Source organism: Ovis canadensis, chromosome 24 (genome assembly GCF_042477335.2).
Source record: "Ovis canadensis isolate MfBH-ARS-UI-01 breed Bighorn chromosome 24, ARS-UI_OviCan_v2, whole genome shotgun sequence".
In the NCBI taxonomy this organism is placed as follows: domain Eukaryota; kingdom Metazoa; phylum Chordata; class Mammalia; order Artiodactyla; family Bovidae; genus Ovis; species Ovis canadensis.
Window position 1 is genome coordinate 37,252,566 of NC_091268.1, and position 27,974 is coordinate 37,280,539.

The 27,974-nt window shown below is 46.6% G+C and overlaps 1 protein-coding gene and 1 non-coding gene across 2 annotated transcripts in view; both read left to right on the forward strand.

Moving 5' to 3' along the window:
• CACNG3 (calcium voltage-gated channel auxiliary subunit gamma 3) overlaps nt 1–27,464 on the forward strand; it is a 96,078-nt gene extending 68,614 nt beyond the window's left edge. Inside the window, exons 2-4 of the mRNA XM_069570687.1 lie at nt 14,279–14,362; nt 21,069–21,209; nt 26,953–27,464. Coding sequence (XP_069426788.1) covers nt 14,279–14,362; nt 21,069–21,209; nt 26,953–27,464 — 737 coding nt within the window. The remainder of the gene's footprint in view (nt 1–14,278; nt 14,363–21,068; nt 21,210–26,952) is intronic.
• TRNAG-CCC (transfer RNA glycine (anticodon CCC)) lies at nt 12,344–12,416 on the forward strand. The gene has a single exon. It is a non-coding gene; the product is annotated as a tRNA-Gly (tRNA).
• Nucleotides 27,465–27,974: the final 510 nt, after the last annotated feature.

A 27,974-nucleotide genomic window follows, 5' to 3' on the forward strand; every position in this document is an offset into this window, starting at 1 on the left:
GGGTATCAGAAATCTCTGGACCTTGCCCTCAAGTTTGTTCTGAATCTAATACTGCTCTAAAAAGTACAATCTATTGAAAAAATAACAATAACTTTTTGAACCCCACAACTCCACCTGTTACATTGTAAGTGTGCCATTTACATGCTGCTTGCTGCTGCTGCTGCTAAGTCGCTTCAGTCGTATCCGACTCTGTGTGACCCCATAGACGGCAGCCCGCCTGGCTCCCCCGTCCCTGGGATTCTCCAGGCAGGAACACTGGAGTGGGTTGCCATTTCCTTCTCCAATGCATGAAGGTGAAAAGGGAAAGTGAAGTCACTGACCCGTGTTAAAGAGCACATGCAGGGAGCCAGAATTAGGCTCCAAGTTGCACAATGGATGTTTCTCAGGTCTGCCAGTGTGTCTCTGCGACGCTGTGTGGCTCTGCCCTTGGGAACTGCTAGCACCTGGGAATGCGAGGCCGAGTCCAAGGGATCGGCTGCTCTGAGCTCCCCGCTCAGGGCAGGGACTCAGGGCTGTGTGATGCTCCCTTGTTGAAACACACACACACACACACACACACACACACACACGTGTATGGCCTCAACCTCAACCTTGTAAGAGGGAATTGCTTTCCACAGACCCCTGCAAACCCTATCTGGACCTGCTCCACAGTCGAGGTCTCACAAACACAGAGGTCAAGTTCTTTGTGTGTGTGACAATAATCGTGTGTCTGTCTGGCTGCAGAATGTGGCTCTTAGACTCTGGTGAACCTTGGAATCCTGCAAGAGCCTGCTAACAAGCAGTTTCTCACACTCTCCCTAACTCACTGCCTTGTGTAGAGAGCCCAAGAATACACTTCTGTTTTCCTAACAAGAGCCCAGGTGATTCTCATGTGGATGTGCCCAGCTTTTCCAGGAATTCAGAGAAAAAGGGTTTTCCCCAGAACCTCTGCCATGGACATTTGTTTGGTCTGAAAACAGATGAGTTCTTTGACTACTGCCAATGCTTGCCAAGGTGAGATTAAGATGATTGTTCACTAAAATGGTTATGGGGATCACCCCCCACTCTCATAGATAATCTGATGTTAAAGTAATAATAAAGTGAAGTCACTCAGTCATGTCCAACTCTTGGCGACCCCATGGACGGTAGCCTACCAGTCTCCTCCGTCCATGGGATTTTCCAGGCAAGAGTACTGGAGTGGGTTGCCATTTTCTTCTCCAGGGGATCTTCCCGACCCAGGGATCAAACCTGGGTCTCTCACATTGTAGGCAGACGCTTTACCATGTGAGCCACCAGGGAAGTGCAAAATAGTAATACTAAGCTGTTAAATAAGGAAACACAGCACATTTCAGGATTTTTTTCCATACTATTTTAATTTTGTTGTTCAGTCACTAAGTCGTGTCTGACTCTGCGACTCTGTGAACTGCAGCATGCCAGCTTCCTTGTCCTTCACTATCTCCCAGAGTTTGCTCGAACTCATGTCCATTGAGTCGGTGATGCCATCCAACCATGTCATGCTCTGTCACCCCCTTCTCCTCTTGCCCTCAGTCTTTCCCAGCATCAGGGTCTTTTCCAATGAGTCACCTCTTCAGCTGGCCAAAGTACTGAAGCTTCCTCAGCATCAGTCCTTCCAATGAATATTCAAGATTGATTTCCTTTAGGATTGACTGGTTTGATCTGTGTTGTCCAAGGAACTCTCAAGAGCCTTCTCCGGCACCACAAATCAAAAGCATCAATTCTTTAGCTATTTTAATGATATTTTGTAAAAGTCAAATATTGATTAATTTCCCATTCTCATTTTTTCCTCTCTCTGTTTTTACCCCTGCTTTCCTGGTACCGCCAAATACATAGCTTAGCCTGCCTAGTTGGCAGAACTAGGCGTTCTACATCAGTGCCTATGAAGTTTCAGGTGCCAAACTGGGCATCCAAAACACAGAAGTGGAGAGAACTGCTGTCTTGGCTAGGATGGGCCAGGCTCTTGACTCTGCACTTCAGAACCAGCTAGGACCCAGGCTTTGGGTTAGAATGGAGTTCCAGCTGGGCCTGCAATTAACCAAATAATTAAAGGCCACAAATAATTTTTACCCCAAACCCAGCGAAGGGGCTAATCAAGCAAAATGCCCAATGTCAGGCTCTGCAGAAATAAATCAGACCTAGAACTGGTGCAGAAGAGGACAGACAGCACCACAGGCCCCTGCTCTGAGCTCAACTTTCTGCACTTGGTTCAAAGGCAGGACACTTGCTTGATCAGGCATCTCTCTCCGGGTGGATGTGGCTGGACTCTGGCTGGACCATTGTTCCTCTCCCATCACCAGTTACTTCTTCAGAAGGTTCAGGATAGCTTTCAATGATTCCTCTGATGATGCTCTTCTCTTCCTGTGCCTCTGCAAGCCCCTGCCACCTTCTAAGAGATCTTCTAAAACTGTAAATCAGATTGTGTTTCTCACCTATGTAAAGCCCTCCAGAAGCATGGACCACACACCTCTCCAGCTCCCAGCCCTGACCTCAGAGGGACTCCATCCTCTGGCTCCTCTGTGGACCTGGTCTTGTCCTGTCCCCCCCTTACTCACTCTGCTCCCTGCACTTCCCTCGATTCTAGAAACACGCTCCATATTACCCTGCCTTGGGGCCTTTGCACTTGGGGTGCCCTCTTCCTAGAAAGTTCTTCCCTCACATCTTCAAATCTTGTCACTCAGGTAATCTTCACAGAGAAGATTTCCCTGTTCACCCAATCTTACGAGTCTCTCCCTCTCCTCCCAAGACACTCTCTCTCTGGGAATTATTATTTTCATGGCATTTATCACTATCTGAAATCACCTTTTCCATTTTTACAGAAACCTCTGTTTCATTTATTTATTCATTCACTGTTGGTCCCTCACCACTAGGCTATAACAGCCTTGAGCTCTGGAACCTAGTCTGTTTCATTCACTGGTGAATCCGGTGGGCCCAGGACACAGCTTAATGCAAACCAGGCACCTTGGCAGACATCTGTTGAACAAAAGACTGAATCTGGATATGCACCAACAGCAGTTCAGGAGCCTCAGAAGAGCCTGTTTATTTCTCCTTAATTTGCTCATTCCTATTAGGAGCCATGAGCCATAATTGCTGTACCCCCAAGTGCTGTGTCTTGCTCAAAGACACCTAGTTCAGGGTCCTCATTATCAGTGAATTCATTATCCAAATCCTGCACACGCGAGGCTGCATGGATGAGCCAGCAAACTCTGTCTTACTGTGAATGTGTGACCTGACCATTCATAAAATCAATCTCTGCTCAAACACACCCCCAGCCCCATCCCACCGCACCCCTGTTGAATACCCTGCAGTTCATGGTCACGGCCAGGCAGCCTCTCTCTCTGATTGCTAGCTCATGTCAACACGAGACCAAACAACGCAAATAGGAGGCAAAAATGATTGCAAAGTGAAAATGGGTATCTTGCAGCATAGTCAGGACTTCACAAGATGGATGTGAAGGTTGTTGGGGATTTGGTGGCATGGGGTGACATGAGCCCAGCAGGAGGGCGCCGGTTAACAATGAGAGAAGAGGAAACTGACAAGAGTGATGATGCGATAGGCGCGTCCCAGCCATTTGAATATCAAAGGATTAAGAGGAGCCCTTGAGAAAATGATGACATGCTCAAACATTTTTCACAAAAATGACCCACTTTATGATCCAGCTCTGAAAGTCAGACTTTATAATCCAGCTGGGAAAGCGAAGGATTTCGTATTGCACCATCATGAGATTGTATCAGACAAAGGTGCCCCCTCCCACCAAAAATCCACACAACCGACTGGGCACTGAGGCTGGGCTGGGTGGGGCTGGCTAGGAGCATCCACCCCCAACCTGAGCACATGGTCACTGTCCAGAGACTGCTCAGAAGTGATCCTTTGTCAGGTCAGATGGTGCCACAGCCACCAAATTCTGCCCCAGGACTATCAACATGGGCTGCTCACAGTCCACGGGAGGTGGATGGTGGGGGACCCACCTGAAGACCACTGAGGAGCTCTGCCAGTCTGATTTCCTCCCTTCAGAGGATGGACATCCTGTGGACAACTGCCCTCCATTCAGGGTCTCCCTTCAGGACTGCACACTTGAAAAAAGGAAGGTTGATTTGAATGACTCTCTCACTTCCCCTGGTCTTTCTGCTCTGAGTCTGATATTTCCCATCTTGAAGCCAAAACCACTGAGATCAGAGCTGTCTTTAGCTGACCCAGAAAAGCTCTGTCGGGCCCTTGCCCAAACGTGGTACAGCCGGCAGTCTAGGCCTGTTCCTGCTGGGGTGTGGCGGCTCCTCAGGCTTCCTGCCTGGCTCATCTCTATGTGGGATCACACGTGTGCACACGCCCACACACAGGTCTGTGCATGTATAGACATGTCCATGTGAGGGTGGCAGGGAGAAGAAACGATCTCCAGCTTCCCCATGGCTTCTTCTCCCCCTATGCCCCGAATAGTTAGTAATAACATTAATAGCTGTCCCTTGGTTTGGGTTGTTGTTTGTTTTTTTTTTTTTCGGGGGATGGGATGCAATGGGAGTCATACCATGTGGCATGCAGAGTCGTAGTTCCCCAGCCAGGGATTGAACCTGCGTCCCCTGCATTGGAAGCTTCGAGCCTGAACCACTGGACTGCCAGGGAAGTCCCAGTAACTGTCCTTTGTTAACATCCTTCTTGGGGCTCAGCACTATGTTAGTACCATTTAGGGGACTTTGCTAAGACCTCAGGCTCTGAAGTTAGATCTTGGTTTTAGGCCTCAGGTTTCCTGTCTATAAATGGATTGATTGGATTAACACACACATAATAGTAACCATCGATCTAAAGCTCTAGACAAATATTAACTCTTAATCCTCATTAAACCCCACAAGCTATATACCACCAGTATTCTCAGTTTACAGACAGGAAACTGAGATACACTTCAGTTCAGTGACTTGCAACACAGCCAGCACTCACAGTCAGGCAGTTTGGCTCCAGAATCCATTCTCCTCACTCCAATCTCCAACCAGCAGGAGAGCCTGCTTTATAGGGTTGCAAGCACTACCCAAAGATCCCTTAACTTGATGCATGGCACAGGGCACATCTAAACAAACATCAGGTAATATACTTATTTCTTTGAGAAGTTATTTGCAGATTATTGTTTTCTTACAGGAGACTGAGGCTCAGTGGAATAAATAAGTCATCCAAGGTCACTCAACCAATGAGTTAGTCAGTGGTAGAACAGAGATTTGAACTCAGGCCTGAGGGCTCCAAAGCTTTGTTCTTATGACTGTGCCACTGGAAAACCTCTTTCTAAGTCAAATATATACGTGCTGAAGAGGTTGTTGTTCAGTTGCTTAGTCGTGTCTGATTCTATGTGACCCCATGGATGCCAGGCTTTCCTGTCGTTCACTGTCTCCCGGGGTTTGCTCAAACTCATGTCCACCGGTGATGCCATCCAACCATCTCATTTTCTGTCGCCCTCTTCTCCTCCTGCCCCCAATCTTTCCCAGAATCAGGATCTTTTCCAGTGAGTCAGTTCTTCATATCAGGTGATCCAAAGTATTGGAGCCTTAGCATCAGTCCCTTCAATAAATATTCAGGACTGATCTCCTTTAGGATTGACCGGTTGGATCTCCTTGCAGTCCAAGGGACTCTCAAGAGTCTTCTCCAGCACCACAATTTGAAAGCATCAATTCTTTGGTGCTCAGCCTTCTTTATGGTCCAACTCTCACATCCATACATGACTATTGGAAAAACCATAACTTTGACTATGTGGACCTTTGTTGGCACAGTGATGTCTCTGCTTTTTAATATGCAAAGTTCATCATTTTTTTTTTCCTAAGGAGCAAGTGACTTTTAATTTCATGGTTGCAGTTACCATCTATAGTGATTTTGGAGTGCAAGAACATAAAGTCTGTCACTGTTTTCATTGTTTCCCCATCTATTTGCCATGAAGTGATGGGATCGGATGCTATGATCTTTGTTGTTTGAATGTTGAGTTTTAAGCCAACTTTTTCACTCTTTTCTTTCACTTTCATCAAGAGGTTCTTTAGTTTCTCTTCACTTTGTGCCAATTTCATCTGCATAGCTGAGATTATTGATATTTCTCCCAACAATCTTGATTCCAGCTTGTGTTTCCTCCAACGCAGCATTTAACATGATGTACACTGCATACAAGTTAAATAAGCAGGGTGACAATATAGAGCCTTGATGTACTGACATCAAGGGAGTAATCTGGAATTAGTCCATTGTTCCATGTCCAGTTCTAACTATTGTTTCTTGACCTGCATACAGGTTTCTCAGGAGGAAGGTAAGGTGTCTGGTATTCCCATCTCTTAAAGGGTACAGCCTTTATTTCTCCAAATTACAAGAATCTGACTTGTTTGTAAAAATTCCAGAAAAGTATATTCAATATTTTATAATAACCTATAAGGGAAAAGAAGCTGAGAAAAATGGATATGTGTGTGTGTATAAACTAACACAGTGTTGTAAATCAACTATGCTTCAGTTTAAAAGAACTTGAAAAAAAAAAAAAAAGGAATTCCAAGCAAAGCAGCCTAATCCCCACTTCACGATTGTTGATGGCCATTTCCCAAGATCAGGCTGGGTGCCCACGGTACTCAGATCTGAAAGGAAATACTCAGGATGGAGACTGAGCCAGGGAACGTGGAAACACCACTTTCCCTGGAGATATGTGACAAGGCCTTTATGAGTTAAAAGCACAAACATCCCATTTTCTGGGCTCCCTCCCCAGCCTGGCTGCCTCCCTTGCATGTCTGGAAGCCCATCAAGGCCATGTAGATCCTTTAGGTTACCTCGACCCTAAGGAAGAGATGGAGGCGACCTTGGTCCTTGTGCAACCCAGCCTCCGAGATATTCCATAGACCTCGGTGCTCAAAGGACAGCTTGAAGGGCAGCTGATGGACCCAGTAACACCCCCACAAGAAGCCCTCTTCCACCCACTGGCCTCCTTTCTGTTCCCCAAGCTCATTCCCAACCCCAGAGCCTTGGCACTTGCACTGCCCTTGGCCTGGAAAGCCCTTTCTCGGCTCTTCACACCACTGACTCCTTCTCTGCACTCAGGTCTGAGCTCATATGTTCCCCTGGACCACCCTGCCCCAAGTTGCCAACCATCTCCCCTACCATCACATTATCCTGTAGGTTTCTTTACAGCAAAGTTTTCTTATTCTTTTATTGAATAGTCTATAGACTCTCTTTTCCAGCGAGGATATAAATTCTGAGGACCAGAATCTTCTCTGTCTTGGCCACTAGTCAATTCCTAGGACTTAAAACAGCTCTGGTACACCGTGGGTGTTTGATAAATTTGGGGGAAGGATGGAAAGAAGGAAAGGAAGGAAGGAGGGAGGGAGGGAGGGAGCGGGAGGTTGAAGCAATCAATCTTCACAGCCCAGTTCTCATGCCTGCCCTGCCCCAGGTATCCATCACCTTATCACCTGTCACCAGTGGCTACTGGATCTGTCTCCCAGACCAGCCACCATCGATCCCCTTAACACCTTGAACTACTCAGAGGACCCAAATGAGTTTTTCTTTCACTCACTCCCTCTGATCATCTCACAAGTTATTCTACTGTGCCTGGAGCCACACACTTCCCTTACTCTGATTAACTTTTAATTAACCTTCAGATCTCAGTTTAGACATGATTTCATTCAACATTCAGTTAACACAAATCACTCTACGAAGTTATCAAGTGAGAGAATTTTTGGGCGATGAAGGAAGCGCTTTTACTTTAATCTTATGCCTTTTCTATATATTACTGTTTGCATTTTCTAACTACGTACATATATATTCTTTTAGTTTAACAGGGGTTATCTGAATACGGAATAATGGATTGCTTCTTATTTTCTTTGTAACATTTCTCTGCTTTGAAAAAAATATCCTAATAAATGTACTTTGTCAATGTCAGTACCACAATGACTTAATTATTACAGCTTTGTTTTATGGTTTAATATCTTACCAGGAGCCACCTTCCTGCCTTCTTTCATTCATCTACTATTTTTTTCATAGTGAATTGCCTCCAGCTTTCATTACCAAATAGACTATTCGATCACCTGGAAAGAAATGATCATTTTACCCTATGTTTTATTGTGTATAACTCTTAATTCTGTTTTATTTCTTCTTGTTCCGGAGCTTGTAGAACCATGGTACATAATAGAGGCAATTGTGGCCATTCATATCTCATTCTTGATTGTAATGGGACTATTTCTAGGGTTTGACCTTTGAAAAGGATTGTTGGTTTAAAGGAGGTGCCTTCCTCATAGGAAAGAAGTATTCTTCTATTGTCAGAGCCAGAGATGAGCCATTAGTGTAAACTTCTCTGCAGGATGAGGCTTGTTGTCACCCCAAATCCAGTCCTTGTAATTACACGTCAGCACGTCAGGAAATCTCTCTTGGGTCTCCCTGTCATTCCAAAGCTCTTTTTGGGGTCCTGAGGTCTGTGAGTTCTCACAGCCTAGCTGCCTATGTGCTCTACTTGGGGTTCCCATCACCTCTCACCTGTAACTGCTGGTCTGTCTCCTAGACCACCCACTACCGAGCCCTCTCCTGGTGAACCACATTCCTGGTTTCTGCTTCTCTCAGCCCCAGTGTCTTAGCCTCAGCTGTACTAAGACAGTGCTTATCTCTGTATCCTGACTTCATCCTTGCAGGATACCTGTTTTCAGCATCTCTCTTGGCTCCACCCTCAGCAATTCATGGGCAAGTCCAATCCCATCCTTTGTTTTCCTTAGATTTTACTGATGTGGGGAAATACTGATGAGAAAATATAAGTGAGAATAAGAACGGCAAAATCTTGATTTTTTTAAAAAAACTATTTGTGTGTTACAGCCTGGGGGGTGCGGGGAGAAGGCTGGAAGGAAACATACAGAAATGCTAAACAGTGGTTATTTCTGGGAGCTGGCAATATGCTACTTGTATGAATGGCCAAGTTCACTTTTTGATGAGTGTATGACTTACGGTGCCAGCAGCTTCATTTTGAGTGTGGAGTCTTCCTCAGGGAAAGTCTTGATTCCCTTTCCTTTTGTATTGCTTTTTAAAATCTCATCATGGCACCAATGTGTCTCTTCTGGTTCTAAAATACCTCCCCAAGCCAATGGTAGGAATAGTTATAATTTATTGAGTTCTTACTATGTGCCAGGAACTATACTAAGTGCCTTACATCATTGCCTGATTAAGAGTTCTGTAGGAACTGCTGAGTACAGCGCTACTATTACAGCCTCGATTAATTCTCATGACAACCTCATGAAGTTATTATTGTTATTATCTTCATTCTGTAGGAGAAGAAGAAATTGAGATTTGGAGAGGTAATTCACCACAGGTAGCTCAAGTGACGTAGAGCCGGGTGGGGACTTTGGCCAACTATAGAAACTCACATCCAGTCCAAAGCTGGGGAGGGGTTACTGATCCCTAGGTGCTGGGGATTGTTTTCACATGGACACGTGGGACAGAACGCCCCATTGCTCAAGAGAAGCTGCTAATCAGATTTTCCTGGGACATATCCTGAATTTTAAATTGCAGCAATATACTTATAAAAATATACAGGACTTCCCTGGTGGTCCAGTGATAAAGAATCCACCTACCAGTGCAGGGGACATGGGTTCGATCCCTACTCTGGGAAGATTCCACATGTTCAGGAGCAACTAGGCCCATGAGTCACAGCTATTGAACCTGCACCCTAGAGCCTGGGAGCTGCAACTACTGAAGCCCACGTGCCCTAGAGCCCATGCTCTGCAACAAGAGGAGCCGCCGCAAAGAGAGACGCCACCTATCCCCAAGCCTCCCCAACTAGAGCAAGCCCACGAGCAAGCCCACATGCAGCAAATACGACCCAGCACGGCCAAACGTAATTAATTCAAAAATATTATTAAAATGTAAAATCAAAATACAATAAAATACAAGTGGGAAACAGAACATAAACAAACACACCAAACAGAACATTCTGCAGTCCAAATTTGCCCTAGATGAACATTATCTGCTTCAGAAGCTCCAGCTTGGATTAAGTTCTCCAGCCCCAAGAAGGCCCATTTGTTTCCCATTTTCGCCCCCACCGCAGTTTGTACACAGTCCGTGTCTCACTCTTTGTAACCTCATGGACTATAACATACCAGGCTTCTCTGTCCATGGGATTCTTCAGGTGAGAATACTGGAGTGGGTTGCCATGCCCTCCTCTAGGGGATCTTCCCAACTCAGGGATCAAACCTACATCTCTTATGTCCCCTGCATCGGCAGGTGGCTTCTTTACCACCAGAGCCACCTGGGAAGCCTCCTTAGGCAAACAGTCAATAATTTCGGCTTTGCTGTCTCTACCACAACTTCTCAGCTCTGCCATTTTGGCACAAAAACCGTAAACAAACGGGCATGGCTGGGTTTCAATATGATTTTATTTACAGACTCTGAAAGTTGAATTTCATCGTTTTTTTTTTCTTTTAATGTATCATGAACAACATTCTTCTTTTGATTTTTCCAACCATCTACATATGCAAAAAACAGCCTCAGCTAGCAGGCTGTACAAAACCGGTGGTGTGATGCTTTAGACAACTTAAAATTCTTGACCGTTTCTCCAGGAGCCACTGGTGTTTGCTGGCTCTGCGTCCTAGTTTCAAGCTGCCTTAAGCCACCTTAGGTAAGGTGCATTTCACAAGCAGATGCGGGCATGTGTGTAGCTCTCTAGTCCCTTGTGGTTCTGACTGGTCTGCTTCAGTAGTTTTCACATTTAATCTTCAGCTGAACTTTTCCTTCCTATGAAATCTCTTGTTGAGAATGTGAAATAGCTATTAATAGGTGGTCCTACAACCACGCTTCTTGCCCTGCCCAGTGGCCTCTGATGTAAATCCTGGAAAAAGCATGCTGCGGCTAAGTCGCTTCAATCGTGACCAACTCTGTGCGACCCCATAGATGGCTGCCCACTATGCTCCTCCATCCCTGGGATTCTCTAGGCAAGAATACTGGAGTGGGTTGCCATTTCCTTCTCCAATGCATGAAAGTAAAAAGTGAAAGTGAAGTCGCTCAGTCGTGTCCCACTCCCAGCAACCCCATGGACTGCAGCCTACCAGGCTCCTCCGTCCATGGGATTTTCCAGGCAAGAGTACTGGAGTGGCTTGCCATTGCCTTCTCCAATAGTGGATGGAAAAACCACCATCCTGTGGTCTGGTTTATAACAGTGGATGAACCATGAAATGGTCATAGAGCCATCTGGCAAAGGACTTTGCTTACGACTCTAAAATGTGTTGAAGACAGTGCAGCTCTGAGTAGTGATTATGACCTTGGCTTGGGAGTCTGAAAGACTTACATTTGAGTATGTCACTTGTACCTGTGTCCTTGGGGAAATCACCTGCTTTATAGATTTCCTCATCTGTGAAATAGGGCTCATAATACCAGGTACCTCACCAGGCTGTCTTGAGTGCTAGAGAGGATAAAACCTGTAAAGTATTTAGAATGGCATGTGGTACACGGTAAGAGCTTCACATGTGTGACTTATTCTGATTTGTTACCCAGCCAGGTGGAAGGCACTGGGGCTTAAAAACAAACAGGAATCTGTGGCTGAAAGTCTCAAATCCAAACAAGAAAAAGGAAGGCCTTTTCTTAATATCAGGGAAGGAGTTCTGAGTTTGTCCTTCTTCCAAGAATTTCTTTGAGTCTTCAAGCCTTCTCTCCAAGACTCCTCTTCTTGGTTCTGAGTCCCTTCTCTACCTGAATAGTGGAGAATCAGAACCGAGAGAATGGGCTCATATCGCATGGCATTTTCTGTGAAATGCCTCTGGTTTGGGGCATACTTATAGTGTGGGTTAAATACATGGCACTCCTCAAGACAAGGAAGCAACCTAAATGTCCATCAGCAGAGGAACGGATAAAGAGGATGTGGTACGTATACACAATGGGACGCTACTTAGCCATTTAAAAGGATGAAATAATGCTGTTTGCAGTAACACGGATGAACCTAGAGATTATCATAGTCAGTGAAGTAAGTCAGAAAGAGAAAGGCAAATACTATATGATACTACTTATATGTGGAATCTGAAATATGACATAAATGAATCTCCACAAAGCAGAAATGGATGCACAGACATACAGAATAGACTTGTGGTTGCCAAGGGTCAGGGTCTGGGGAGAGGTAGGGAGAGGGATGGATTGGGAGTTTGGGATTAGCAGATGCGAACTGCGACATATAGGATGGATAAGCAACAAGGTCCTACTGTATAGCAAAGGGACCTATATTTAATATTCTGTAATAAGACATCAGGGGAAAAAATATGAAAATTATATATATATATACACGTATAACTGAATAATTTTGGTGAACAGCAGAAACTAACAGAACATTGTAAATCAACTACACTTCAATAAAGCAAAACTTTAAGAATATACATGACACGGGACTTCCCTGGTGGTCCAGTGGCTAAGACTCCGTGCTCCCAATGCAGGGGGCCCAGGTTCGATCCCTGGTCGGGGAACTAGATCCTGCATACCGCAACTAAGATCCTGTGGGGCCAAATAAATAAATAAAATGTTTTTTTAAATGCATAGCGCTCCTATTATTATCAAATAATGATAGACATAGTGTAATGGTAAAGCCAGATGCGAATATTGACTCTTCCCTTCACCAGCTGTGACAACCCTCTCTCCTCTGCAATCCTGCACTGGCTCATCATCGCAAGTCAGTGTGAATAGTCCCTCCCTCCTAGGGTGGTGGATGAGAGTAAATGAGAAGAATGTAGGTTTCAGCTCTGTGCCTTGCCCGCTGGAAGCACTTCAAAGGTGCTAGCCATTATAATGATGCACCTAGAGCTTTGCAAAAATTATCTTACTTCATATATGATCTTATTTAATTCTTACAGTAACTACTCTGAAAATATAAGCCCAGCTGTGTGTGAATGTAAGCCTTGTCTGTGGTCCTCGACACCACCTGGCCCCTCACCTCCGCGGCATCTCTACGGGCAGAGACAAGAACAATAGGCATAATTTCACGCTCTGTTGTGGTGAGAGGTTCTGAAATTGTTTGTCATTTATGAGAACTGGCAGAGCCATTAACTGCCCTGGGAGACTGGCTAATTGGCTAGTTAACAAACACCCACAACGATTATCAAACACCCGCAATGAGTTAACTCAGGCTGATGGTGAAGGAAGAAAAGGAAAGAGAAGGCTGACAGTCATTTCCCCAGGATATACGCGCGCAATTCAGTCCTCCTGAAGGAGTAAGCCGCACAGCAGAGCCCAGCAAGCTGTGGTTCCAGGCAAGGGGATCATCAAAGGGGACTATCCTATGTTATCTATCAGGGAGAGTGGGTTACTCCGAATCCGTGCCTGGAATCCACACTGAGGAGTCAGCAGACCTTGACTGTGTTCTGGCTCACCACTTATGCATTTGAGCGCAAGCACAGTTTTGTTTTGTTTTGTTTTTTAATTGGAAGATTATTGCTTTACAATGTTGTGCTGGTTTCTGCCGTACAACAACTCGAATCAGTCATAACTATATATTAAAATATATCCCTTCCCTCACGAGCCTCTCTCCCACTCCCCGCAAAAATATTTATTTGGCTCCTTGGGGCTTTGTTGCAGCATGAGGGGGTCTTAGTTCCCCTGACCAGGGATCGAACCCAAGTCTTCTGCATTGCAAGGTGGATCCTTACCCGCTGGACCACCAGGGAAGTCCCTAAGCACAATGCTATTGGCCAGTTGTTTCATCTGTAAAATGGGACTGTAAGTTTTTATATATAAATATATATATACACACATATATGCCTACCCACTGTGTTTTCCCTGGTGGCTCAGCAGTAAAGAATCTACCTACAATGCAGGAGCCACAGGAGACACATGCTCGATCCCTGGGTTGGGAAGATCGCCTGGAGGAGGAAATGGCAACCCACTTCAGTATTCTTGCCTGGAGAATCCCATGGACAGAGGAGCCTGGCGGGCTACAGTCCACGGGATTGCAAAGAGTTGGACACAATGAAGCAGCTTAGAATGCACACGCACACACACACGTGTATTCCACTTTCTTTTCCCCTTTCCCTTCATTGACTGGGAAAAAATAACAGCTCTCATGATGAGTGCTTATGCTTCCTAGCTCTTTGCCCTTCTAAATAGATCCCAGGATCATGCAAAATCTAAGCAGAAAGTTTCCGTCTCCAGCTTGATTTATTTTTTTCCTCTGCTAATCTCCTTTCTGTGCCCCAAGAAAGATGCTGACTGACCCACCAAGGCAGAACCCACAAGTCTGAAGGATCTTCACTGTGGGAGAGAAGAAGCCCCAGGCTGGGCCCAGGTGCTCTTTCTGCCCCCCTCCCCCGACTCAGGGCCACACTTGTTTCCACAGGGACTTTCCGAGGCGTGTGCAAGAAAATTGATCACTTCCCCGAAGATGCTGACTACGAACAGGATACAGCTGAGTATCTCCTGCGTAAGTTTCCCTGACTTCCAGGGTCCCCCTGGCGGGAGGGTGGTGAGGAGGGGTGCCCTGCAGTCACCCAGCTGCCTCTGAGTTTGAGGCTCCCAATACCTAGCCTCAGAAAAGGATATGTGCAGTGAAGCTTCAGGAAAATCTTTGCTACTAGACAGAGACATTCAGGCAGTTCTGATATCTGAGTCTCTTTCATTTCCATGAACTAGAAACAGGAAAAGAAAAAAAAAGAAAGGTGAACCAAACCTCAAAGTTCTTTTTAGTCCACTTATAAGAAAATCTAAGGGTTTTCTTCAACTTGAATACAAGTTTTCGCTTGCCCCAGAGGGTGGATTTGAGGTGCTAATGGGCAAAGTGCTAATGGGTGAGGTGCTAATGGATGAAGTGCTAATGGGCGAGGTCCTAAAGGGCAAGGCCTGGGAGAATAAATGTAAACCAAGGTTCACCCTTCTTCCGTTTCAACAGCACTGGGGCAGGGCCAGTGTCTCCCCGTAGACTGTCCCAAGGTCCGTGGCCCTGATATGATGTGAACTGTCATGAACACAGAATGCAGGAGGCAGTAGGGTATGCTGAGCAAAGGCTCTGGATTCTGTCAACCAGGGCTTTTATTCCACTACACCCTACTAGCTGGGTTAGATCTGGACCAGGTTGCTTTGCCTCTCATTGTAAGACCAAACACTATAGAACTCTTAGAGGAAAACAGAGGCAGGACACTCTTTGCCATAAATTGCAGCAAGATCTTTTTTGACCACCTTCTAGAATAATGAAAATAAGAATAAACAAATGGGACCTACTTAAACTTAAAAGCTTTTGCACAGTAAAGGAAACCATAAACAAAACAAAAAGACCATCCTCAGAGTGTGAGAAAATATTTGCAAACAGAGCAATTGACAAGGAATTAATCTCCAAAACATACAAAGAGCTCATGTAGCTCAATATCACAAAACAAAAACAAATGACACAATCAAAAAATGGGTGGAAGACCTAAAATAAACCTCTCTCTAAAGAAGACACACAGATAGCCACCCAACACATGAAAAGATGCTCAACATCACTAATAATTAGAGAAACGCAAATCAAAACTACATCATCAGAAAGTCTCTCACTTTTCTTTATAGTCAGGAATGAAGACTATAACGTCATCTATTTAACAGGGTCGCAAAAATTAAATAAGCTGATGCACATTACCCACCGCCTGAAACCATACGTGTTGGCTCTTTTTTGTGGCATGGGATGAACAACAGCCAAGGCCAACAGCAGCCAAGGGCCTGACATTGATCCTGGCACAGAGAGAATTGGAAATAATGTAATTTAAATAGAATTTCTTCAACAGGGAGCCTGAGTTTCCTCAAAAGGAAAATCGTAAGGCATTGACTAATTTACTATTAGAGAGTGTTAAATGTAACATTTTTTTAAAAACTACTACAGTAATATCAATAAAAACTTCAAGAAATTGTGGTATTCTGATTATGCCTGTAACTCATAACTCAAGCGGAGTGTTTTACAATTAAAATCAGTTTTCACTCTACTCATGCTTGCTAGTCCGCAGAGGGGCTGTGGGTATTCATATGAGCCTTTAATCACATAACAATATAAGTGGTGCTGGGGGATCAGTTTGAAAGAAACAGACACTTCTAAGCTAAATTTTAAAACATAAACATATTATTTCTCTTTTTTCAGCTACTTGGATTTGTCCAATGCTGCCTAGGGTTTATATGAGCAGCTCAAAAAGATCTGATGTGGGAATAGAAGCCACATTTAGAGAGGGAGCTTGACCAGAGTCTGGGGGATGGCATAGATTATTATTACTTGGACTTCCTCAAAAAAGGATTATTCTAAAGCCATCACAAGTGGGGTTTTACCAGAGTGCCTAAGTTTTTACTTTTCTTCCCTACTTTGATGTTTGCCCTGCTGGGAATGAAACAGAACTGTGAGTTCTATTTCATAACTTGCAAAACTGATTTTAAATTCTTCCAAGAGATGTACCTCTTTTCCAACAAAATATATATCTCCCCTCTTGAAAGGTAAAAGTCCTCACCATCAGCCACCAAACCAGGTTAAGGAGGGACCTTCCCAAGCACATGAATTTCCTGCTGGAATTTTGGAACCCCTCACCCAGTCACATGGAGCCAGGGTCCCGTTCCTGTATGGGTCTCCAGCCCGTACAGTCCACACGCTGCTAGTTCCTGCTGCAACCACACCCCAGGAGGATGGGATTCCCCACACCGATTTGCTTTTTCTTCTTTCTTATATGTGGTTGGGGAGGTTACAGCTTAAACCTATAGCAGAAGGTTTAATCGTTCACAGGTCCTATTGACTTGAGCACTGGTCCCCAGCCTTTTTGGCTCCAGGGACTGGTTTCATGGAAGACAATTTTTCCATGGGCAGCAGGGGTGGGGGTGGAGGGGATGGAAGATTCAAGCACAATAGGGTTCCAGCTCCTATGAGAGTCTAAGGACACTGATCTGACAGGAGGCGGAGTTTAGGCAGTAACATGAGTGATGGGGAGCGGCTGTAAATACAGATGAAGCTTCACCCACTGGCCCGCCGCTCACCTCCTGCTGTGCAGCCTGGTTCTTAACAGACCACAGATGGGAAGCGGTCCAGGGCCTGAAGGTTGGGGATCCCTAGACTAGAGAAATCCCTAACATAGCACTGGACCTGGCCAAGCCCTGCTCAGACACCAAAGGTGAAATTACCCTGGAACAAGCTTCCCTCCCCACTCCTAGGACCACAGCTTAGCCCCATTTAGATTAGGAAGGAGAAACAGGGAAAGAAGACAGTAAGACCTCTTTAATTGTCCTGAAGCCAGACAAAAACCTTCTTGTTCATCTAGATAAACCAAATCCAAGGTTGGGAATTCCCTGGCAGTTCATTGGTTAGGACTTGGTGCTTTCACTGTTGAAGCTGGAGTTTGATCCCTGGTGAGGGAACTAAGATCCCACAGGCCATGCATCACAGCCAAAAAAAAAAAAAAAAAACGATGAATGAATCGAGGGTAGACTCCACCTGACTTAGGAGAAAGTGGCGGCAGAGCACATCCTGTGTGAGGCTGGCACCTGTAGCCAAGAGTCTTTAGAACCTGATCTGATCCCACCCGTGGGGCAGAGATGGGATCTGGCCACCGCCTGGTTTCCAGATGGTTCCCACACTACATAGGAAGCAACCACGTTCCCACGTCTCACAGCCACACATTGCAAATACACACAACCAACGCAATTCAGTAGCTTCCAACGTTCAGATCATCTCCTTCGGGCATAATCACACTGTAATCATACTTTGAAATTTTTTTAAAAAAATTGTTTTTAAGGTGCTCTCCTTTAATCAGTTGAACTCATCACATTGAATATTCCAGCAATTCCCATTGAGGACACAATGCAAATGATTGCTTCAGAGATCTGTGCAAGAGTTCCTAACAAGTCCTTGATATCACTGGGGGTAGAACCACTCCTAATATTTGTGGGGCCCAGGGCCAAGGCTCATATGGAAACTCATAGGCCGTATGGGTAAATATTTAGATGCTATAAATAAGCTATGCCCACCAAAGACCCGAGAGCTTACTTCCCAGGATACCGCTTGACATGGGCACTAGAGGAACCAGGGGGCCTGCCCTGCCTCCTGCAAGCCTGTGTGGGACCCCAGATGTGCAGGGCAAGACAGGCCTAGGCCAGGACTCCTGGATAGTGACTGACTGGCCTGAAGCCAGGATGGGGACTGATCTAATCACCCTCCCAGGATCAGGACAGCCAGGAACCCTCCCTTCATACTTCAGGTCTCCTATCGAGGTTTCCAATTAGTTTGAAGCCTCTCCCAAAACTTTCCCATCGCAACGGGGACAGTTACTGGGATCCTGGTCTGCCCAGACGTCAACACTGAGTGACTTGGGGTGGTCATCCCTAAACAAAAGCTAGAATTTTTTTCATTTTCTTCTTTTCATGAAGAGAACCTCACCCCAGTTCTCCTCCATCAGCCCTCCCAGGCAGATCCCAAATCAGCTACCAAACTTGCAGAAAACTTTTTCCGTGAAAAAGACAAAACAACAGCAACAAGAAAAGCAGAGCCCAGCCCGTGCATTTGGAGCGTGAATACCGCCACGCTGTAGCCGTAGGAAGGGCTGCAGCTGAATCCCGGAGAAGGCAATGGCACCCCACTCCAGTACTCTTGCCTGGAAAATCCCATGGACGGAGGAGCCTGGTAGGCTGCAGTCCATGGGATAACTGGGAGTTGGACACGACTCAGTGACTTCACTTTCACTTTTCACTTTTATGCATTGGAAAAGGAAATGGCAACCCACTCCAGTGTTCTTGCCTGGAGAATCCCAGGGACAGGGGAGCCTGGTGGGCTGCCATCTATGGGGTCGCACATGACTGAAGCGACTTAGCAGCAGCAGCAGCAGCTGAATCTGTGAGAAAACCCACAGGGCCGTGAAGTTCCGAACACTGAGCTTGAACTTCGACGCCAAAAATGCACTGACCACCTTTTCCCGCTGCCCTACTGCTCCTGCACACACGCCATGATTGTAAAGATCCTACCGTCTGCTCAGCCGCTAAGTACCAGGCCCTCGAGCCATTGTCAACACCTCTTTCTCTCACATCCCACTGCCAGATCGTTAGGATTTACCTTTAAAATACATCCTGAGTCTCTCACCACCCATCTACAACCGAGTCCATGCCACGGTCAGCTCAAGTCTGGGTTCTTACGGCCCCACCAGCCCCACCAGCCCTACCAGCCCCACCCTTCAAGGGCCCACACGTGGGTCCATGCTCTCTGCTCTCACTATCTTGAAGTCGTCTTTTTTTATATATGCCTTTGACAGTCACCTTTATTTCATTTTGTCTTCCAGTTTTATTGATATATAACATATAACAGTGCTGTATAGATTTAAGGTGTACAGCATCATGGTTTGACTTACATACATCATGAAATGATGACCGCAGTATGTTTAGTGAACATCCACCATCTCATATAGACACAAAATTAAAGAAGCAGAAAAAATTTGTTTCCTTGTGATGAGAACTCTCAGGAGTTACTCTCTCAGTTTTTATGTATAATGTCCAGCTGTGTTAATTTTATTTACCATGCTGCACATTAAATCCCTAGTACTTATTTTTCTTATAACCTGGAAGTCTGTACCTTTTGACCACCTTCATTTCATTCCCCCTCCCTCTAGTCCCCACCTCTAGTAACCACGAATCTGGTCTCTTTTTCTGAGTTTGTTTTTGAAGTAGATCTGACCTACAATTGGGGCTTCCCTGGTAGCTCAGCTGGTTAAGAATCTGCCTGCAATGCGGGAGACTCCAGTTAGATCCCTGCTTCAGGAAGATCTGCTGGAGAAGGGAACGGCTACCCACTCCAGGATTCTGGCCTGGAGAACTCTATGGACTGGGGTCCATGGGGTCGCAAAGAATTGGACATGACTGAGTGATTTTCACTTTCACTTTCTGACCTACAACATGATGTTGGTTCCTGTTACACAACAAAATGATTTGATATTTTCAAAATGATTGCCATGATAAGTCTAGTCACCATGCCATCTTGAAATTCTTAATAATTTTAGAATGAGAGGCCTTGCATTTTCATCCTGCATAGGGCCCTAGCAATTAGGTAACAGCTCCTACCCGTCATCTCTGTTAGAATGTAAGCCCCGTAAGGGTGGGACCTTAGCTCTTTTGTACCTCAATGAAGGCAGAATTTATCCAACTGATATTCTGGCCCAAGTAGTCCAGGAAATACTCTAATAGTGGTTGGGTAAATACTGGGATCCCCACCTGAAGGCCCCTTCCCCCAAAACCTTAGGGCCTCTCTGTGATCCAGCAACAAGAGTTAACACACTTGTTTCGAAGACTTGCCCTGGGCCTCAGCTAGCATCCCTTTTTTCCCCTTTGAAGGGCCATGCCCGTATCCCTTGGGGAGGTTAAACATTTGTGCCAGTATGCCAGGACCCAGCAGAGCCCCTGGCATTTTGTAGGTGCCCAAGAAGCCTTGATGAATGATTAACTAAATTCATGTGTGTATCCAGTGGCTAAATAGATATTGCATGGTCATTGACAGACTCAGTACTAAACGAATGTTTGTGTGTTTTGGGAAAGACAGCTTGTGATCTAATGGGAATCCCAGGATGCCCCACCAGCTACCTACATTGCACGACCCAGGGCAAAATGAAAATCTGGGGTTTCTGGTTCAAAACGCAGGCCCAAAATGCTGTTTCCCTTCTTCTGCCTTCTCTCTCTCCACCTGTCATGGTGTCTTTTACTTGCTATGTAATGTCACACTCCCTAAGGCATAAGGACCCTCAAGGGTGCCCAGGGCTTGCACTCAATCCTGATTCTCCCTGTGTCCATGCCCAGGAGCCAAGGGTGGCAGCGGTCACTGGTTGGGGTGGGGGAGGGGCAGCTAGGAACCACCGCAAGGAGAACGGGAGGTAGCAATGTGGTGGGGCGTGGGATGCCACCTGAGTCGAGGTTCAAAGCCCATGGCTCATGCTCCATTGGCCCATCAGACTTATTTGAAAAACACATTCAAAGATAAAGTTATTATGCATTTCAGGATGATGACTACAGACTGTTAACCCCAAGCCTAGGGTGTTAGAGGTAGACTCTCTCCTCCTGCTCACGTGCTGTCCTCCAACCAGTCACCCCCATGCCCGTGGAGGGGGATCCCAGGGCTGGCTGGGTGCAGGCAGAACCCTCTCTCCTTCTCTCCACAGGGGCTGTGAGGGCCTCCAGCGTCTTCCCCATCCTCAGCGTCACGCTGCTCTTCTTCGGCGGGCTCTGCGTGGCAGCCAGCGAGTTCCACCGCAGCAGACACAACGTCATCCTCAGCGCGGGGATCTTTTTTGTCTCTGCAGGTGAGCGTCTTCGCCTCCGGCCGGAGAGCATCACAGACACCAAACCCGAGCCAGGGCCAGAAGGACAAAGCCATGCTATTCAGGGTTCCCTCCAGGGAAGGAGCAAGAAAATGTTCGACCTGTGTGTTAAGAATGAGAACCAAAGGCTTTAATAAGAATCAAAGATGCTGACAATCTAGCTGGAGAGTGGATGGAGTGAAGATGAGGAGGAGATGGGGTACTTAGGTCGGCTCAGAGATGGGAGAATGATTAATAAGAGTGTGCCTGTGTATGTCTGCTCAGGGTGGGCAGGGAGCATGTACGGTGTGTGTAAGGTGTGATCCGAGAGATGAGTCCAGTGTGTTTTAAAGGGGCCCAACTTCTGGATACGATCATACACTATTTCTGGCCCCGTGAGACCTGGGTTTACTGGTGAACTATTGGTCACAGCTCTTCAAGCACTCAAATCCTCAGGCTGTCCAGAGCATCTCTGGGAACAATAGAAAACCCAGCAGCCTCAGATGCCCTCAGGGAAGATCTTATCAATAAAAGCCCTGACCGGAAGGTGGCAGAGGGTGGTAAGGAGGATGAGCAGTCTCGAGAAGGGTTCCTGTTTCTGCCTCCTCTCTCCTCCTTTATCTCCATCCCTCCTCCACCCCCTCATCTCCCTCCCTTTTGGGTTTCCACGCCTTCATTGCTTTGCAGTCTCTTTGCACCTCACCCTTCAGTCAGTGCCATCTGAATGAAATGCTTTAGAGGTGAACAGAGGGAAGAGAGCTTGACTCTTTGATGATGACCTCCAAACTTTGATCCATAATGGCAGAATATTTCCTGGGGTAGAAACAGAGGGGCATCTTCCCAGGTGGCGATAGTGCTAAAGAATCCGCCCGCCAATGCAGGAGATGCGAGAGATGTGGGTTTCTATCCCTGGGTGGGAAAGATCCCCTGGAGGCAGAAACAGCAACCCACTCCAGTATTCTTGCCTGGGAAATCCCATGGACAGAGGAGCCTGGCAGGCTACAGCCTATGGAGTTGCAAAAGAGACAGACGTGACTTAGTGACAAAACAACCACCACAAAAAAAAGAATAGCTTACCTGCCTGGATTTGAATTTTGGCTAAACTTATGGGGCCCTGGAAATGTTACCAACTCCCTGTGACTTGATTTCCTCAACTGTAAAATGAGGGGAAGGGGAAGTGCCAGTATTTATTTCATAGGGTTGTTGGAAGGAGGTTGGATGTAAAAGCACAATATTATTTTCTAGCAAGGTAAAAGCAACACAATAGTTCTGAAGTTGGAAGCCCAGCCCCCTCTAGGATCCTTCTCAGTTTCCTCCCTACTCTTTTCCCTTCTCGGAAATGGGGAAGGCGGACGGAATCCAGTGCTGAGTGTCTGGGAACCAACTCGAGCCACAGACCATCTTGTCAGGAGAATAAGATCAGCCTATGATCTTATTAAAGGTGACACTCTGTGTGGACAGACGCTAACATCTGGCAAACCCAGGGACTTGCATTGCTTTGAGGCACATTCTAGTTGTTGAGGGCCCCTCCAGACCTCCCGGTCTCTGACTGACACAGAGGATGCTGTGTTGTGCTGACATGAGGGTTTCCTAAACAGGAGAAGATCATTATTTTGTCCCCCAAGGGGATTGTGAAGGGAGAGTGTGTCACCAGCAAATGTCTTGTTACAAGGGGTGTTGTGAGAGACAGCAGGTGAACCGGGGAACACAGGGGCAGCAACAAGGCCCTGGGGGGGGGCCAGAAGCTGGGGGTCTAATCCTAGCTATCCCCCCACCACTGACCTCCCTGAGGACCCTAAAAAGCCTCAGTTTTTCCACCTACAAAGTGAAAGTAGGATTCGGCACTCCCTAAGGCTCTTTTTGCTCAGTTATTCTAAGGTTCTGTGATTTCTGGCAAGCAGTCAACAACCCTTTATTGAGTACCTACTATGCGCCAGGAACTGGGCACTATACTCAAGACCGTGGGCTCTGAAGTCAGGCTGCCTGGGGCAAATCGTGGCTCTACCACTTCCTTGTGCAGTAACCTCAGGCAAGTCTCTTAACCAATCAGTGCCTCCGTTTCCTCATCTGAAAAATGGGGTAATAATGGCTCTACCTCTTAAGCCTGCTCAGAGGATTAGATAGTTGGTATATGGAAAATGCCTAGAACTGCATCTAGCTGGCAGTAACTGTGGGATGCATAGTGCATGCTAAGTCACTACAGTCATGTCCAACTCTGACCGCTTGGACTGTAGCCCGCCAGGCTCCTCTGTCCTTGGGATTCTCCAGGCAACAATACTGGAGTGGGTCACCATGTCCTTCTCCAGGAGATCTTCCCAATCCAGGGATAAACCTGCATCTCTTACGTCTCCTGAATTGGCAGGTGGGTTCTTTACCACTAGCACCACCTAGGATGCGTAATAGCTGGTATTATATATGTTGTACCATTTAATTCTCGTGTTGATTCAATTCAACAAATATGCACTGTGCTCTTGCTTTGGGTCAGGCTCTGGGCAAGGAGATAAGACCATAGCAGTGACCAAACCTAGCTAGATCTGAGCTCAGGGAACAAGAGACAATCTTGGGTTCAAACCCCACCTTTGCCATTTCCCGGGGCTTCCCAGGTGGTAAAGAACGCACCTGTCCATGGAGGAGATTTAAGAGACACCAGCTCAGTCCCTGGGTCAGGAAGATCTCCTGGAGGAGGGCATGGCAACCCACTCCAGTATTTCTGCCTGGAGAATCCCATAGACAGAGGAGCCCGGTAGGTTACAGTCCATGGGGTCGCAAAGAGTCGGAAATGACTGAAGCAGCTTAGCAGAAGCACACAGGCCATTTCCTAGCTGTGTTGACTTAGGGAAGTTATTTTCTCTGTGTCCCAGTTTCCTCATCTGTTAAAAAAAGAGGTTTTTTGTTTTTTTAAAGCAGGACTGTTGCAATGATTAATTGAGATCATGCACGTAAAGACTTTGCGCAGTGCCTGGCGTATCATCAGTGTCCTAGAAACAAGTGGCAACTCACTTGGCTTGTCACCTCCTTTAACCTGCGCTGACATCCGAGTATCTCTTTGAGCTTCTTTATTTTTTTTTTTTTTCAGCAAGACTTCTTTCCAGGGCTTCTCAAACTTTGCCACCAAAATTTCCCTGCAGGCAAAGGAGAGTGAAAAATGTGACCCTGGAGAGTCAGGGGGCATCACCAGAAGCTGCCTTCCATGAGCTGAAATGTCTTTGAAGTCTGTCTCCCATTTATACTTAAAAATTCATGTGAATTCTGCTCTCTTCTCCTTATTATATCCATGTTCATTTTAATATAAAAGAATGTGTCTTCCCTACTCATCTTCAAGCCAAACTGACACTCCAGAAACAGGAACCGGTTTTTTTTCACCCTGTGGTTTTCTGCAGCTTGACACAGGGCTGGCCGTGTCAACCCCCATATGAAGAAATAGCTCTGTGATTAGAACCCGCTGCCTACCTGCTGAGTGCCCGTGCTGGGTAAAGCCAAGAGGAGACAGGGAGGAAGCAGGCCCTGGCCCTGCTTTCTAGGGGAGAGTCCTAGATGGAGTGGCCAGAGAATCACATTCAAAACATGAATCCCTTTAATGCATGAGCACCAGTCAGTCAGAACGGCAGCACTGGAGCAGGATGGAGTGGCCCTGGCTATGCCAAGCTTTCACCCTTTGTGCAGATGAACCTATCTGCAGGGGAGAAGTAGAGATGCAGAGGTAGGGAGTGGACGTGCGGATCTGAGGTAGGGGGATGAATTGGGAAATTGGGACTGACATATGTGTACTGCCATGCGTCAGATAGCTGGCAGGAACTTCCTGTAGGTTCCTACTAGCTCAGTTCGGTGCTCGGTGGTGACCTAGATGGGTGGTAGGGATAGAGGGTGGAGAGGTCCAAGAGGGAGGGGATATATGTATGCCTATAGGTGATTCATGTTGTTATACAGCAGAAACTGATACAACATTGTAAAGCAACTACGTTGCTCAGCCGCTCAGTCATGTCCGACTCTTTGCAACCCACAGACTATAGCCTGCCAGGCTCCTCTGTCCATGGAATTTTCCAGGCAGGAATACTGGAGTGGGTTGCCACTTCCTACACCAGGGGATCAAACCCACATCTCTTGGGTCTCCTGCATTGGCAGGCAGATTCTTTACCACTAGTGGGAAGTTCCAAAGCATCTATACCCCAATTAAAAAGAACAACAACAACAACAACAAAACACTTTAACTCTTTGGTTGCTGGACTCTGGGGAAATCTTGAGGATCCCCAGGAAGAGTATGAGGTGTTCAATGGCGGGGATACTCAGCAGGCCAGTGGAGATGGTTATTTACCAACTAGTACTGGGAACCATAGGCTTCCCAGGTGGCACTAGTGATAAAGAAGCAGCCTACCAATTCAGGAGACGTAAGAGACCTGGGTTGGATCCCTCGGTCCGGAAGATCCCCTGGAGGAGGGCACAGCAACCCACTCCAGTATTCTTGCCTGGAGAATCCCATGGACAGAGGAGCCTTGTGGGCTACGGTCCATAGGGTTACAAAGAGTCAGACACGGCTGAAGTGACTTGGCATGTATGCACTGGGAACTGTAACAAGGGGCAACTTCCATGTAGAGGCAGCCTGGGTTTGTAGGCTAGGAGACTCCAGCTGATGTACAAGCCTCCCTGAGTCATTACCGGTATAAGGCTCAGATGAGGCCCCTAAAGCAAAGAGACACAAAAAGATATCGTCAGCTTTGGACATCATGTGAGAGAAGCAGGCACACACCCTCAGGGTCTTTCATTCCTTCCTCCTGCTCCCTAGAGAATCCATTTCTCTCCAAGCAACTGGGCAGCTCTTTCCAAACCTATTCTGTTGGCACCTGGGGACACCAAGTCTGCAGACCTTGCCTACTGGGGACAACAGCTTCACATTCCCCAATTCCTGATGTTTGAACATTAGCTAATTTAAAACATTATTGTATCCCCCGTGCAGATAAAAAGATATAGTTAGTTACTGTCCCTTACCCATGGGTCATTCTTTCTCCAGACTTCATTCCAGACCCAGAAATACCCACTGGGCAGCCATATCTGGACTCTCAATAAGCGCTTCTAACCCCATTCTTCTTCTGTAAGCCTCCTCTCTCTGCTGCCTCTTATTGAGGCTCAAGATGCCATCAACTTTCCCACCATCCAGGCGAGACCCCTACTCTAAGTTATTCTCAACTCTGGTGGCAATAGCCTTTCATTTCCTGGTGAGCCAGGAGCTGTTCAGGACCTGCTCAAACGTCACCTTGTCTTCAGGACGAAGTGGCTTAGTCATCCTCTCTTTTTGCTCCTGAACCATTTTATATGTGTCTCTGGTGGAGCCCTTACTGTATTTTGCTGTATTTACCTGTCAGTTTCTGCTACTAATGGTGACGAACTCAAGGGCAAGGATCTGTATCTTGTTCATTTCACCATCCTCATGGCTTAGTGCTGAAGACTAAGTTTTGATGGAATGAACTGTTTCTAAGGGAAAATACATGCACTTTGATTTCTGCTGCACTTGCTGGAGGAGTAAGGTGTATTCTTCAGCTGAATGCTTCCCACCAGGGATGGATCAGCAGAATTTTTCATTTCCGGAGAGACAGACCCTGCAAGAAGAGTTCAGCAGCTGGATTTCCGGCCATAAATCCATTCTCCTCTCTCCCTGTCATCTCCACATTTTCAAAATAAATAGTTCAAGCCTAAAAGTGACCGTTACCTCTGTGGTTTATAAAGGTTGTATTTTTCTTTCCCCTTCTCTTAGGGTTAAGCAACATCATCGGCATCATAGTTTATATATCAGCCAATGCTGGAGACCCTGGGCAGCGTGACTCCAAAAAGAGCTACTCCTATGGCTGGTCCTTTTACTTCGGAGCCTTCTCTTTCATCATCGCGGAAATTGTGGGGGTCGTCGCTGTGCACATCTATATAGAAAAGCATCAGCAGTTACGTGCCAAATCCCACTCGGAGCTCCTGAAGAAATCGACCTTCGCTCGCCTTCCACCCTACAGGTATAGATTTCGGAGGCGGTCGAGTTCCCGCTCCACGGAACCCAGATCCCGAGACCTGTCCCCCATCAGCAAAGGCTTCCACACCATCCCTTCTACTGACATCTCAATGTTCACCCTGTCCCGGGACCCATCAAAGATCACCATGGGGACTCTCCTCAACTCCGACCGGGACCACGCTTTTCTACAGTTCCACAACTCCACGCCCAAAGAGTTCAAAGAGTCGTTGCATAATAATCCGGCCAACAGGCGCACCACGCCCGTCTGAACTGACCTCGGCCCTCTGCCCTCCGCCCCAGCACAGCCCGAGGGGAAGTGGACAGAGGAGTCTCTGAGGTTGCATGGCATGGTCCTCGTGATGGTATTACTTTTTACAAAGAATGAAACCAAATGGACTCAGCCCTCTCCCACACTTCGCCCCTCCCTCTCCAGGTCCTAACCGGTCCATCCCTTCCCCCACTTTTCAAGCCAATCCCATGATGTCGTTTCTCTCTGTGTGTATCTGTGACAGATGTTTTCCTCTCTTCCTTCTTTACTGGAAGGACCTCCTCATTCTTCCCTCCTTGGAAGAGGACTTTACTCAAAGTCACGGGTGGTGGCTGGGTGGGGGGTGTCGGGGTCTCCAAATCCCCAGGTGTGTGCACAGGTGTCCCCATTGTCCACTCATGCACATCCTCAGGCCACTTAACCGCCCAGGTGGCCCTGGGAGGCATTCACCTTTCCGTGTTAGAATAACATGACCAGAAATCAAAGATGTCAGAGCCCCGAAGCAGCTAAT